General features: G+C 51.9%; 1 protein-coding gene across 1 annotated transcript; it reads right to left on the bottom strand.

The window, feature by feature from the left end:
* Positions 1–513: 513 nt before the first annotated feature.
* On the bottom strand, positions 514–13,346 carry GPR83 (G protein-coupled receptor 83). The gene is made up of 4 exons (XM_042905696.1): positions 12,963–13,346; positions 8,534–8,659; positions 6,133–6,266; positions 514–3,129 (listed from the first exon to the last, which is right to left on the bottom strand). The coding sequence occupies exons 1-4, from the start codon at positions 13,344–13,346 to the stop codon at positions 2,505–2,507; spliced, it is 1,269 nt and encodes a 422-aa protein (XP_042761630.1). The 3' UTR covers positions 514–2,504.
* Positions 13,347–14,702: the final 1,356 nt, after the last annotated feature.

Below are 14,702 nucleotides of genomic sequence, written 5' to 3'. Positions count from 1 at the left end.
GATGTGGGCAGATGATCTTCACGCTTTCTTCGTAATTTGCACAGATCCCCATTTTAAAGGTTACCAGCTGTAGTTTAATCAGAAGTCCAAGAAACATAGTCCATGCACCCCAAATATATTTTATTGAGAGCGGAGCAATTACAATAAAGTACTCATTACGGCACACTGGAAAGGCTCAAGTCCTACAAATTTCACAGTCACAAATACAAATTGCTGTTTGCTCTGAGGCACACAGGGAACAAGGGGAATGGGGAAGACAAGGTACTGACAGGAGACCCGGATCTATGGGCCATCTGTGAGTCTTCCTCCAGGGAAGGGCCTTCTCTGACTTGGCAGTATTTCTAAAATTTTTTTTTACATTTATTTATTTTTGAGAGACAGAGAGAGACAGAGTGTGAGCGGGGGGGGGGGGGGGAGGGCAGGCAGAGAGAGAGGGAGACACAGAATCCGAAGCAGGTTCCAGGCTCTGAGCTGTCAGCACAGAGCCCGACGCGGGGCTCGAACCCACGAACTGTGAGATCATGACCTGAGCCGAAGTCAGATGCTTAACTGATGGAGCCACCCAGGTGTCCCGGCAGTATTTCTAGATTCCCTCAGAGAGGAGCAAAGCAAAGCTCTCCCCATGATTCCAGAGCAGGACCAACTATCTGTAGTCTTGCTACCTATTCTCTTTCTAGTTCAAAGAATTTCTATGGCAGCATTAGGATGAAACGATTAGCTACTTCTGGACACCACAGAGACAGGAGGCACAGGCATGGGAGCCATTTGGCCTGAAAAATCCATCTTGGGATCCATACAGACTTAGAAGCCTCTCTGTCCCATGGAAGTCAAACACTTCAAACATTCTCATAAATAGACTAGTATAATGAACCCCCATGTCTCATTATAGGAAAGCAGATGATAAGACTGAGTTCAATTTCAATTAACAGCCAAGAGATCTAAGTAAACCTTGGATAAAGCCCTTCTCCCCAAACCTCAGTTTTCTACTCAGCTGCATATCCATGTCTGCTTTCAAGTCTATCTGGTGTTAGAAAGGAACCTAAAACCAGTGTGAGAATGGCAATTACTTAGGGTGGGTGAATTAAGCACTATTCTGCCTTTGTCTCCTGGGTGACCTAGTGAGTCACTCAAGACCAGATGAACGATGATGAAAACAGTCTCTGGAATGCTATTTCCCTGGCATGTTGAGTCCTTAAAGACCATCACAATGTCGTAGGTTTCTGTAAGTGACACGTGAGCCACTAGGGTGATGTTGACAAGTGAGTTGTCTTCAAGGAACTGGCGTGAAGAAGCCTTATTATTTAGACAACACAGAGAAGTGGCCTGTCTAGACAGCTTGCAAGGATGAAGTGTCTAAGTACGATTATTTCTGGCATGTTGGAAAGACTGCTCCATCATCTCCTGTAAAAGCAGGGCAGTGTTTTTACCACCTCTTGTTCTATGTGAGTGCAAAGGAGAAGGAATTATGCCTCCTTGGATGAGTTTTGTTCCCTGGCTCATCACGATGGCCGCCATCTGAGAAGAGATACTTCATCTGGGTCTTTCCCACCGCTGGGTACAGGATGACAGCAGTCTGTTGGCTTTGACAGCCTTCTCCTTGTGTTCCTCTCCCACCTCTTCTTCCAACTCTTCCCGTGGACACTGTTCCTGGGAGAGGGGCTCACGAGTTCCCTGCTATGCCCTGTTTCTTGCTTATCTCTACATGGAAAAGTGTAATTCAGAACGGAATGAAAAGCGCATGCACACACATGCACACACACATGCGCACAGACACACAAAGGAAAAAAGTTGCAAGTGAATCCACAGCACGTTAACAAAACTCATCACAGTTGGTGGGAGAACGGGGTGATTTTTGTTTTCTTCTTTGTGCTTTTCTAAATTTTCCGAAGTTTTATAATAATAATTCTTTAAGAGAACTCAGTAATTTCTCTTTGCTTTCAGGGACTTAATTGGCCCTGTCTTGTCATGTATCCAAGCCAGCCACCACACGGCTGTGATTCATTCTGGCCCAGGACTTTGGGAAGTGAGGCAAAAAAATGTGGCATCTCTGGCTCACTCACCTTTTGCTGGCATGAACCTTTTTCAAGCAGAGTTCTGTGCATCTGGGTCAGCCACACCCCAAGTATGACTCAGGTGTCCTTTGCAGATGTTCCATGGTAGGGAGTATTGTCAGGCAGCTGACTCAGCCCTCATGTGGGCTGCAGCTTCCCTGGGTTCTCTGGCTCAGGGAACCCAGGTGATATGCTTTGCAGCATTTCTTGGACAGGAATTCACAAACACATGTCTAATTGGGTGTTGCCTTTTAGTTTTCACACCAAATGGGGTAGAAGGCTAGACAGAGCTTCCTGGGAAATGAAGACTCCCATGGCTTCTGTAGGACCTTGTTTTTAGCACTGTGAGGGCCATGGGTGAGAGGACAGGCTTCTTTTCCAGTCTCTATCCTCAGGCCCTTTCCCAGCCTTAGTTGGAGAGAGAGCTCGCCCTCTGCCTCTTCTCACTCTCCCCTAACTCACTGCCACGATGGGCTCCACAGAAGACAGGTCTGTCTTCCCAGACTGCAGTTGGGAGGAGGGCAGGAGGTTGTTGGCTAGCGGAGCCCTCCGGCCACTGCTCTTCTCTGTCCAAGCCACCCTGAAGGAAGGGACTGGGGAGGGTGGCCTTTCCTCCTGGGGCTTGGGCAGCCTTTGGCACATGCTCAGTAATGCCTTCAGCTCAACCCTGAAGTTCTCGTTGAGCCAGCAGTAGATGAAGGGGTTGTAGCAAGTGCTGCTCATGGCAAACCAGTGGAAGGCGAAGTAGAGGGCGTTGTTGGTGTGGATGACCTTGCTGGACAGGAGGAGGACATAGCAGTTGAGGGGGAACCAGCAGAGGGCAAAGAGGACCACCACCAACATCAGCATCTTCATGGTCTTCTTCTTCTTCCGCCGCAGGGCCAGGTACTGCTCCGTGGTCACATCGCCGATCGTGTTGCACATCCACAGCTTCTTGGCCACGCGGGCATAGGCCACGGAGATGATGAGGAGGGGTAGGATATAAAGCAGGATGAAGGTGGCCAAGTCCAGATACTTCCAGAAGAGGTCAGCTGGCTCAGGGAAGTCTGGCAGGCACAGGGAGCGGACAACGTCCTCGCTGGTGACAGGGGAGAGAGGGAGACAGAGAAACAGAGATAGAGACAGAGGGAGGCAGAGAGAGAGGAAGAGAGAGGAAGGGTGTGCCATTAGTGTGGAAAGGCCTCATCACAAGATTCTGGCTCTCCCACTAGATTGGGGGTTTAATAGAGACAAGGAAAACACCTGCTCTCTGTGTGTTGTCTTAAGCTTATATAATTCCTAGCCTGTAACAGAGACCCAGTAAATATCTATTCAATGAATGAATACAACACTGGCATTCCTAGTCTTAGAACTAACTCATCCTGAGAGCACAATGTGCTCAGGAAACGTTGGAATTCCTCCATTCCAGAGGGGAACTAAGGAATGGGGCAAAGAAAAGATGGATCTTGGGAATGTGAGCGGCAAAGCCTGAACGAACACACCTTCAGCCAATCGTGTAACAAGTATCTATTTTCCATGGAATGTACCCAGTCCTCCTTGCAGAAACCCTAGAGCTGATGTGTTGAGACTCTGCAGACTACGACCCCCTGAAAGAGGGGGCACAAATCACCCACACAGGGCTGGCCAGTACCACCCTTGGTGTCCAAGCTCCCACTTTGGGGAAGTGAAAACCTTAGGGCCATTTTGATTGAAGGCACAGTTTGAATACACTCACACGAAGGAAGTAAAGGATATATTACTTACAAATCCCAGCATGGAGACGCCAGGAGCTGAGGGGAAGGGCAGTCCTCTGTCCCAGGTCATGAGCAAGCAGGAGATAGAGAGCAGGGTTATAAGCACCCATTACTTATAGGGTGGTTGAGGCACAGTCACCAATTTTTCACAGCCTCAACCCGGAGTGGTTAGTTTATTTTTTGAGAGAGAGAGAGAAAGTGTGAGCAGGGGAGAGGGGCAGAGGGAGAGAGAGAGAGACTCTTAAGCAGGCTCCACACTCAGTGCAGAGCCCGATGCAGAACTGGGATCATGACCCGAGCCAAAATCAAGAGTTGGATGCTCAACTGGCTGAGCCACCCAGGTGCCCCTCTGAGTGGTCATTTTAAAACGTGACCCAGGGGCACCTGGGTGGCTCAGTCAGTTAGGTGTCTGACTTTGGCTCAGGTCATGATCTCTGTGAGTTCAAACCCCAAGTCGGGCTCTGTGCTGACAGCTTGGAGCCTGGAGCCCGCTTCCGATTCTGTGTCTCCCTCTCTCTCTCTGCCCCTCCCCTGCTCGTGCTCTCTCAAAAATACATGTTAAAAAAAAAAAATGGTGACCTGGAAAAGCAAGGCAGGAACTTGTGATGGAATCGTAACCTTGAGTCCCAATCTAAATGCCCAGACTGCGGGTGTGAACAAGGGTTGTCATACTGTTAAAATGTCTAGGCAGCAACTCAAAATGGCTGTTTCTTCAGCGCATTATGTCGCTTGTGCACTTGTTATATGTGCTGATGGCCATCACTACTGAAAGAAAGAGAATTCTCTTTGCTTTCATTAGCAGAAAAAAAAAAATAGCTCCCCATATGTGAAGGCAGATGGGGGTCTGAGTGCTAGGAGATTTGGGTATGCGATTCGTTCCGCTATCGTAGAATTTGGGGAGGGAGAAGCCTTTGTAAATTACAGTCGACCCTTGAGCAACATGGAGGTTAGGGGCACCGACCCCTGTGCCGTTGAAAACCCATGCATGACTTTTGACTACCCCCAAATCTAACTACTAATAGCCTACTATTGATGGAAGTCATATCGATAACATGAACAGTTGATTAATACACATTCTGTAGGTGTATGATACACTGTGTTCTTACAAGAAAGTAAGCTAAGGAAAAGAAAATGCTATTAAAATCACAAGGAAGAGAAAATACACTTACGGTAGTGTACCATATTAATCGAAAAAATCCACACAGAAGTGGACCCACACAGTCCAAACTAGCATTGCTCGGGGTCAAATGTAGTTGTAATCAGCCTTCAGAGCTTGTTCTCCCGACTCTGCTTATGTCATAGGCATGTGTGTTTTGAAGTGTATGTTTCAGGCGGAGCAGCACAGAATTATTGCAGGACACACGTGGCTACTGGTCTGGAGCGCCAGGATGCTAGCTCCCGGCCAACCCACAAGAAGCAGCTGGCACCTGTGATATTGTAGGGACCTAGCACTACCGTAGGACCACTAAAGTCATTTCCTACAGATCCACTAAGACCCAGAGGTGGCTGGGAGTTTTCGATTTCTGCAGGGAGCCCGGAATATGACAGCCCAGCGTCCTGGCCTCGAGGCTGAACAAACTCTGTGTTATCTTTGCTCTAGAGCCCCCTATGCTGCTGCCTGTAGCTTCTCCTGACATCCCTCCAATGCCAACATTGCACCCTCCCTTGGTCTCTTGCTATCCTGCCTGCTCACTCCCTTATCCATCACTCCCGGGGGCACTTCCTTTAAAAATCCCAAGCACGATCTGTATCTCAGGGTCTATTTCTAAGGAACCTCCTCTAAAACAAGTACAGACTGATGAAAATCACTCTAAGCTTGCTCATTCGTTCATCCATTCAGTAATTATGTATTGAGGGGCTGTTATATGGAGACAGTAGGTCAGGTGCTAGGGACACCAGGAAATTCTTGTTCTGCGACAGCACAGGACAAAGAAACCTGAACGGGAGGTAGGAGATAGAGCATCCTGCCTCAGACACACAGACACACGCATGCTTTATTTATACGTTGTGCGAGAGAATGTAAACGTTGCCATTTTAAACGAGGCCTGGGTGACTTTGATTCTCAGTCTGTGTGAGTACCTGTCCCCAGCGAAAGAAGCTGTTGGCTCCTGCCCTGACCTCGCAGACAAGCTGGGTGGAGAATAAGGAGGGAGCTAAAGTTGCTGAGAAGAAAAGGTGAGGAAAAGCAGAACAAATGCCACAGATAGGCCCCAGACTTGGAAGCAAGACAATGGGAGACAGAAGTGCTGGGTGCAGCAGATACCGGTCACTCAGACTCAGAGGGGGCTCAGACTTCCCTCTGTCAGGGCCCTCTGAGTCCCCAAGCTGCTCCCGACTAGCCAACTCACCTGTACTTGAAGGTAAATAATTTCTGGCAGATGGCGTGTGGGAGTGAAAAGAACGTAGCCATGGTCCAGATGACCGTGACGTAGATGACACCTTTTGTGATTGAGATCCGGGGTTTTAATGGATGCATAATGACCTGGAAAACAAGCAAACTGTGCATCACTGGCTGAAGAAGTCTGGAAGCAGATCAAATCTCAATGACGGAGCTCACGTGCCACACTAAGGCAGGTAGGTCCTATTTATAAACAAGCACCCCTTCATTCAGTGTTAAGCCCCTGGGCTGCACCACCCCACAGTCCACCCCCAGAAGCAAAAAGAAGGTATCGTCTGGACTCAGAGACTCCAGATGGCTCAGATGCCTCTTACAGGTCATATGTAGCAGAACCAGAGTGCAGTGAGGGGATGGGGAAGGGGTGAAGCAGGAGGTCTGCTCCCATGACACCCACAAGGCCAGCAGAGGAACAAGCCACAATCAGCTTCCACCTTGGGATCCGATCTCATTCCGCCATGATTCTAGACCCCTTGGGTTATGGAGGGCTCTGAGAGGATCTGGGGTGACAAGCCTGGAGAGGAGTCTCTATTTGTCATGGGAAGTTGCACTGACATTTATGTGGGGGTTCGCAACACTGTTTACAAAAGCTATTTCTAACTTGTGGGGTCCAGCTTTCCCACCGCTTATAGTAAAGTCTGTGTTACAGGCTTTGAGCTGAAAACCATTTTGGAATTACTACAGTTGGACAATCCATTCTGCTAAAAGGTTTAAATAAAGATTTGGGAACTCAACGGCATCCTCATGTTAAGATTAGGATCATTATTTCTTGAAAAAGGCATTCTGAGACAGGTGAATCCAGGGTCAGGGAGAGAGGTCCTCAAGAGCTGCCATCACCTAAGGATGTCATCCCAGGACACAGTGGACATTCTGGCTGTGTCCTCCCAAATTTTGTCTCCAGGTTCTTTCAAGATTTTATGAGAGGAAGTGACTAGGCTTTAGAAGCTGCTCAGCACAGCCCCCTTCTGGATTTTGCCATATTTGCCCCTCAGACTCCCTCGTTGTTCGGGTTGCTGAAGAAAGTGAAAGCCTGGGTCAGAGGCCCCAGACATCGCTCAAAGATTTCACTGCTTTGGGAAAAGGCCCCATGTTGGGGTTTATGTCACAGCAACGTGATCAGTGTTGGCAAGACTTAACCCCCTTGTTCCTCAGACCCACCTTTGGCCCAAGGGGCAACTGTCGGTGAGGCTGTGTTAAGTGGGGGTAAGCATCGGCCAGGTGGAAGTAATCCAGAGTCCCTCTTGTTGAATTAGGGGAGAAGGTTAAGAAAAGGCAGAAAACATTAGCATGCAGCCTTTTCAGACTTTGCCCAGAGTATCTGCAATATAAATGCCAAAATGATGGAATTTCGGGGCTAAAGAGATCTCAAAGTTTGCCAAATCCAATTCCCTACCAGATAACGAACGTCCTCTAAAACATCTCTATCAAGTGTCATCCAGACCTTGCTTAAAAATGGCTGGGGAAATGAAACTCACTACCCGCCCCCCCCCCACCCCCACCCCGGCAGCTTCGTTCTGCTAGAAAATTCTTTCTCCTACTGAGCTGCACCTTTGAGTCTGCATCTTTGAGGCCTCCTCTCCTTTGCACCTCTTGCAGCTACTCAGAATAAATTCTTCCTCTCTCTGTCCTGCTGGCCCTTATGATATTGGCCACCTTGAGCCTTCTCAGAGTAGGGCGGCCTCATGATCAGGGCAGAGGTATGAAGCCAGACAGACCTCAGTGCTAATCCTGGCCTCATCATTCACCAGGCATGTGATCTCAGGAAGGCTACCCATGCCCTCTTCTGAGCTTCCATTCCTTGATTCGGCATAGACCTAAGTACACAACATGGATTTACTGAGTTAGCACATGCAAGGTGCTTGGCAGGGAGCCATCCTCTTCCAGGATAGAGTCCTCTTTGATTTCCTTTACCATAGCCACCATGTGCCTCTGGTGGGGCAGGGCAGTGGCTGCCTGCTCCTGCCACATGGCACCCTAGCTTGTTTTCCTCCTCAACAACTTGGGCCCCGGGGGCTCCATCCCCCTCGTCTCTGACCTGCAACCATTTGCCAATCTCTTTTCAACTGTGATTTTCGGGTTGGCTTTTCTCCCCCACCCCCAAACAAGCTCGTTAATTTCTGAGACACAAAATATAAGCGATGAGCCTTTGTTAGAACAACAAACTGGGAATAACTTTTTGTAGCACTTAGCACAAACGTTTTAAAGCGCCTAATCTAAGTGCTCATATTAGTCAATAAGAAGACAGATACACTTATTGAAAACTGTGCTAAAATACTGTCTCGAGGGCCCCTGCAGCTCCCCGGAAAGCAAAGCCGGAGGGGGAAGGACCGGGTGTTGGGGGTAGGTGCCCTCACCTGGTGGCGGTCCACAGCAATGGCCGTCAACGTCAGTGCTGAGACGTGCAGAGAGCAGTACTGGGCAAAGCGGCTGACGTGGCACATGCCTTTCCCGAACACCCATGTGCTGTTCACAAAGCGGACCTGGAAACCAGCCCACAGAGGTCAGAAGACAAACAGGGCCTTGACCCTGACACCCCTACCCCCATCCGTGGCCTCTGAGGAGCATCCCTTGGGAGGCATCTTCCGGCTCCTCTCTTCTTCCATTCTACACTACTAAATTGTGCATCACACGTGACTTTCTCCAGCTTGACTCATTTCCAATCATTCGATTCAACAAAACCTGATCATACCGCCGGGGCCAAGCCTTGTTAGGTGCCAGGAGGGCGTGGGAATACGTGGGCCTTGCAGTTGGACTTCCCACCTCTAACAGTTTGAAGCTATATGACCTTGGGCAAGGTGTGTATAATCTCTCTGAACCTCAGTTTCCTCATTTGTAAAAAAAAAAAAAAAGGGGGGGGGGCTTAAAAACTTCTACGTTGTAGGCTTATTACATGGATTAAGGTTTTAAAAATCTATAAAGGGTGGAACACAACGTCTGGCAGATTGGTAGAGAGATATTCTTAGAAATAAATAGTAGCTATTTTTATGGTAATAATAAAATCCATTCTCAGTCCACATGAGTTCGGACTAATGGGGGAGACCCATGTGAAAAATCACAACATAGCGTGTAGGCTGTGCTCTCTAATGTTGACTAAGCAGGCCTTACAACTTCATCTGGGAAGGGGCCTGAGGGGCCTGGAGGGGTGGGGGTGGGGCAGAGCGGGAGAACGGCAAGCTGCAGGACAGCGTGGGGCCCTCGGAGCAGCCCTAGGCCTCACCCCACATCATCCATGGCTACTTGCCCACTCAATCAGTGCCTGGGCAGCTCCTGTGAGTGATGCCCAGGCCCAAGAAACATCAAGCACCGATTCTGAACAAGGAGCTTCCGGTCTGGGTAGAGGACCCAGGCACCTCCGGATGCAAGAAAGACAGTATTCAGTGCCCACAGAAGGCCCAGACAGAGGGCTTCGGGGCCGCAGGGTGGGAACGGAGCGGGCTGAGGTAGAGGGGAAAAATGATAGAGAAAGATCTAGAGCAAGTCAGTCCGACAGAAAGAAGATCATGTAGTGGTGGCCAGCAGAGTCACCCGGGGCAAGGCCCTTGGGCTCCATAAGCACCACTGCCCCCATCTGTAAAATGCGGCTAATGGTCTTCACATGGTTGTTAGGAAAATCAGAGGAGAGATGACGCGTGTAAAGTAGGTGCGGCAGGGCCTCGAACACTAGTAAATACGCCCTCCACTACCCTCGTTATGACACATGAGGCATCGGAGACGAGCTTTAAGAATACGTGGCATTTGTACTTGTGGCAGTAAGAACAAAGGCTTGGCGCTGAGTCAGAAATCCCAGGACCTATTTGAGGAAAGAGGAGTGGGATGGTTTGGCTGGAGGGTGAGAGTCGGGAGACACGGATTGTGTCGCTAGGACAGCAGCTTCATTCTCTGTGAGGCTGGCAGGTGGCAGCCACACGGGGCTTCTGAGCAGTCCGGGAACATTACAGAGCTAGAAATCCTTAGTTCCTCCCACATCCAGTACGTTGCAAAGTCAACCGGTGCCCCTCTCATCCCAAAGTCGTGGCCCTCGTCTCTCACCTGGACCTTTACAGCCTCCCAGCTGCTACCCTTGCCCTCCGGTCTTGTCCACTTGTCATTCAGCCTTCACTCTGCTGATGGGATTTTTCTTAACCAAAAATCAGATGACTGTCACCTTCCTGCTTAGAATCATCCTGGCCCTCAGGACAGAGCCAGATGCCTTAGGAGTCTCCAGGCCCATTCACAAGCTGGCCCCAGCCTTCCTCTCTGGCCCACCTGCACTTGTCCCCACCCCCCACCCCCTGTTCCTCTCCATTCCTCCCACCGTGCTTCCTGCCTCCTTGCTGCAGCTACATCAAGCCTCTCAACATTCCCTCAACACACCATGAACTCTGAAGCCCTTTGTTCTCCAGGTCCCTCTGTCTGCACTGAGCGTTCATCTTGACCTGGGAAATTCCTGCTCTTCCAGGCCCTTTAAAATGTCACGTTCTTTGCACAGTCTCCTTTGACCCTCTCATGAGACCCTGGCAGGACAGAATAAATGATTCTCTCCTCCAGGCTCCACAGCACTCCATACGTGTCTCTGCCATGGGAATTGTAAGTACCTGTTTGCTCTTCTCTCAATGACCAGGGCTGGGCTTCATGCTCGCTGTCGTGTGTAAAGTGAACAGAAAAGGAAACCAGGTTGCAAGAATACTGTCACCAACTAGCTGGAAGGCAGGATGCCTTACCTAGTCAATTAGCAATTGATACATCAGCTGTGGCACAAAGCAGCGTCCTAGGGTGGGGGTGGGGGGGGCATTGAATGGACTGGATTTCGTGGGTGGGGGGTGACCTAATGATCTCTGCCAACATTTCCAGAAGCTTCGATTTACTGCTTGACTATCAAATAGGCCCACGTGCACTGCCATTAAGTAGGAGTGTGAGGGCTTAGGAGATCCTCCCCCTCAACCCTTTCATTCTCCCTGCTTGCCAGCACCTTGCGAGCTCTGACAGGAATTCAGATTGGGGCAGTTACACGGGTCAGGTTCAAGGCCAGGCCACTTTGGATTATCTTAGAGGAGTGCTGGGTTCTCAGGACCCTGATCCTCCTCTCTTGCAGGAGATCATCCAAGGCTGGACTTGTCAGGCCCCAGCCACAGCCTAGCCTGGGGTTCATGGTGTCTCTCTCCCATCCCCCAGCCTCTTCTGTGCATACTGCTCTGGGCAGTAGCACAGGGGCCATGCCCCGGGGCCAGTTCTCATCCTGGGTGTCCCAGCCCAACCCTAGCATTGCAGATGGTCAGGATAGAAACCAAGGGGGCAGGGGCAACCAAGGAGAGCCAGAGATACACAATCTCATGCTTCAAGGTAAGAGGCAGTTACCTTGGCAGGGTGGGGCCTGGTATTTGAAAGCCCTTTTGTCCTTGGCTAGAGAATATAAACTGGCAGGAGAGCAGGAAAAATCCATGTTTCAGAATAGTGGAAGCTTAGCATGGTCCAAGAAGCCCTCCTCACCCACCACCCCCAGCGCTAGGTGGCTTAGTGGACAGACCTCTGACTTGAGTCAGGAAAGTAATTCTCATCGTGGCTCGGCCAATTACTAGCTAAGTGACCCTGGACAAGGGATTGAACCTCTGTGTGCCTTAGTTTCCTCATCTGCAAAATGTAATATTCTTGTGAGGACAAAGGTAGAACGCAGTTTTAAAATGTGAGGTTTAGAAGGACGTGCATGCAGGTGGATGGATTTGTGGGAGTTCACCCTCTTCTGGCTTGTCTATTATTTCTGGTTGCGTGTGTGTATATGTGTGAGAGAGAGACAGAGACACAGAGCAAGGTACGAACAGATACTGTTTTGGTAGTAACTCAAATAACGGTAAGGTTATTCCACAAGGTGAAAAAATGTAACACTCATGCTGCAGAAACATAAGGGGTAACTGTCAGTAGATTGCTCAGTCATCGCCCTCACGGTCCCAAACCACCCATGAGCACCAGGCTCCCAAGACACAGAGGGGCAGAAATGACACCACTAACGCTGAGCAGCCAAGGCTTGGGGACGGGAGCCACATCTGCCATGATGGGCACCTGCCCCCGGCCTATTCCTGGGCCCCAAGCCCACCTCATTCCCATGTCTTCCCCAACACACACTGCCTACACAGCCTCACTGTCAAACCACAAAAGAGAAACACAATTTAAATAAGTGGTCTAGGAAAACGCACTGAAGTTTCCATGCACAATTAGCAACTGACATATCGGCTGTGGCACAAAGCAGTCTCCTAGGGTGGGGGTGTGGGAGAGCATTTAATGCACTGGATTTCGGGGGTGGGGGGGTGACCTAACAATCTCTGCCAACGTTTCCAGAAGCTTCGATTTACTGCTTGACGATCAAATAGGCCCACGTGCACTGGTCATTTGCTCCCGGCTGAGCACAGACACTCCAGTCATTGACCCCACGGCCCCCAGCTGCAGAAGGTGATGAGACAGAGACCGAGAGGGGAAGAGAACGAGAAAAGGAAGAAGGACGGAAGCAAGGGAGGGAAAAGGGAGGGTAGAGACCCAGATGGAGGAACAGACAGAACGACAGTCACAGAGAGGGAAAAAGATGAAGACACAAAGAAAACGGAGAGGGACAGAAAGTCTACGAAGTGGAGAGAGTTGAGAGGGGAGCTGAGAGGGCAGAGGGGGAAGGAGCTGGAAAGGCGCAGCCAGCCAGCGGGACCCAGGAAGCGCGGACGAAGAGAGGGGCTGGGGCAGCGGGGCGGGAGGGGAGCGGAGGGCTTGGGGGAAGGAGAGCCGAGCCCGCCACGGCCGGGCGGGCGGGAGCCGGGGCCTCACCAAGGTGAAGGGCGTGTTGAGCAGCGTGATCATGATGTCGGCGACCGCCAGGTTGACGATGAAGAGGCTGGTGGCCGAGTGCATCCGCTGGTTCTTGAAGATGACATGACAGACCAGCACGTTGCCGAAGAGCGAGAAGACGATGATGAAGGAGTAAGCCACGATGAGCAGGGCTTTCACCGTGGGGTTCTGGGACTCGGCCCCGTAGCGCCTCCGGCCCACAAAGTTCTGCCAGTCGGAGAAGGTGTAGTTGCTCCAGAAGAAGTGCGAGGCGTTGGGCACGGCCAGGGCCGCCTCCAGGCCCGGCTCGTCGGCCCGGCCCTCGGGGCGCTCGGCGGCTCGCACCAGCGGGAGCAGGCAGAGCAGCACCCCGCGCGGGCCCATCCCGCAGCAGCCCCAGCGCCGCGCCCGCGCCCACGCCCGCCCGGAGGGGAGGGCGCGGGGCCGCCGGCCGCACTTCGCCGGCGCTGCGCCCACCCGGCCGCGAGCGCGCGGGCGCCTCCGCCTCTCGGGCGGCTCGGGCTCGGGCTTCCGCTCCGGCTCCGGCTCCGGCTGCGGTGACGCGAGCCCGCTCCGCCCGGCCGGCCGCCTCTGCGGGAACGCAACTCCGCGGGGCTTCCACGGCGCTCTCCCCGGCGCGCGTTCGCCCGCTGGCTTGCCGGCGCCCCCCCACCCCGCCCGCTCCCACGCCGGGAATGCAACTCCGCCCGGCTTCCGAGCCTCTTTCCCCGCCGCGCGCACTCCGCCCGCTCCCACGCCGGGAGCGAAACTCCGCCCGGTTCGCAGGGCTTTTCCTAAGTCACACTCGCCCCTCCATCCCGCCTCAGCCTAGTTACGGCCAAGGGAGCAGGCGGGCGGGCGGAAGACGCCCGCGGCGGGGGGGTGGGGGGGTCGGGGGGGGGCGCGGCAGGGGGTCAAGCTGGGTCTGCCGGCCCCAGGCTGCTCCCCGTGCAGAGACTCGGGTGCCTTCCACCTGTTTCCGTCAGAGCGTCCGCCCTGCGGTGGATCCCAGTCCGGCAGTGCTGGGGACACAGGCGAGCGATGCCATAGATGTCACTAGGGTTTCTCCAAGCCCCCTCACTGACCCCACTTCGGACTTGCTGGACGTTTTGTTTCCTTAAGGTTCTTAAAACAGTGTGGGGCGGAGGGGGGGGGGGCTTGGTTTTCCAAAGAAAACCTTCAAAGCAGGACACTCTTCTGCCAGGATCAGAGAATCAAAGGAATAATAAGTAGGTTTTGAAGCTGTAGTAAGGGAGATTATCCACGCGTTTTGTTCTCTGCCTACTTTACAGGAAATCTTGATCTCTCGCCCACCCGTTTTCATTCCTACTGTGAAATCTCTCCTAGTCACCCCAGACGGGTCACCCATTAACCCCCTCCCGTGGAATCGGGATCATAGCACAGCTGTGTCACTTCCTAGCTATGGAATCCTGGGCGAGTTACGTAACTTTTCTGGCCTCGGTGAAAGGATTTCCTTTTCCCGCGCGTGGGGTTTTCGGAGACCCCTGTATGGATGTCCCACCACCTTGCTCTCGGCGCTAGATATGCAGTAATTGGTTGACTACTTGTAACTGACCTCGCCCCCCCCCCCCCCCCATTCAAATGGTAAACGGTAGACTCTTTATTCTGTCATTTCCCCCAGCTGAGTGAGCAGTGCCTTTGGGCTGGGACTCCCATCAAAGGACTCCATCAAAGGGGACTCCCATCAAATAACCCTCTGAGAAGTCCACTTGGCCCAGG

This window comes from Panthera leo, chromosome D1 (genome assembly GCF_018350215.1).
Source record: "Panthera leo isolate Ple1 chromosome D1, P.leo_Ple1_pat1.1, whole genome shotgun sequence".
Lineage (NCBI taxonomy): Eukaryota > Metazoa > Chordata > Mammalia > Carnivora > Felidae > Panthera > Panthera leo.
This window is presented reverse-complemented; position numbering and strand designations above follow the sequence as displayed.

What these genes read in the sequence shown, in the direction of transcription:
- GPR83 (XM_042905696.1), bottom strand. Translation starts at nt 13,346, where the DNA reads ATGGGCCCGCGCGGGGTGCTGCTCTGCCTGCTCCCGCTGGTGCGAGCC. An exon ending in TTGCTGTGGACCGCCACCAG is followed by an intron (nt 6,267 to 8,533) that starts GTGAGGGCACCT and finishes CTTGTTTTCCAG; the next exon opens with GTCATTATGCATCCATTAAA. An exon ending in TTATTTACCTTCAAGTACAG is followed by an intron (nt 3,130 to 6,132) that starts GTGAGTTGGCTA and finishes CCCTGTCACCAG; the next exon opens with CGAGGACGTTGTCCGCTCCC.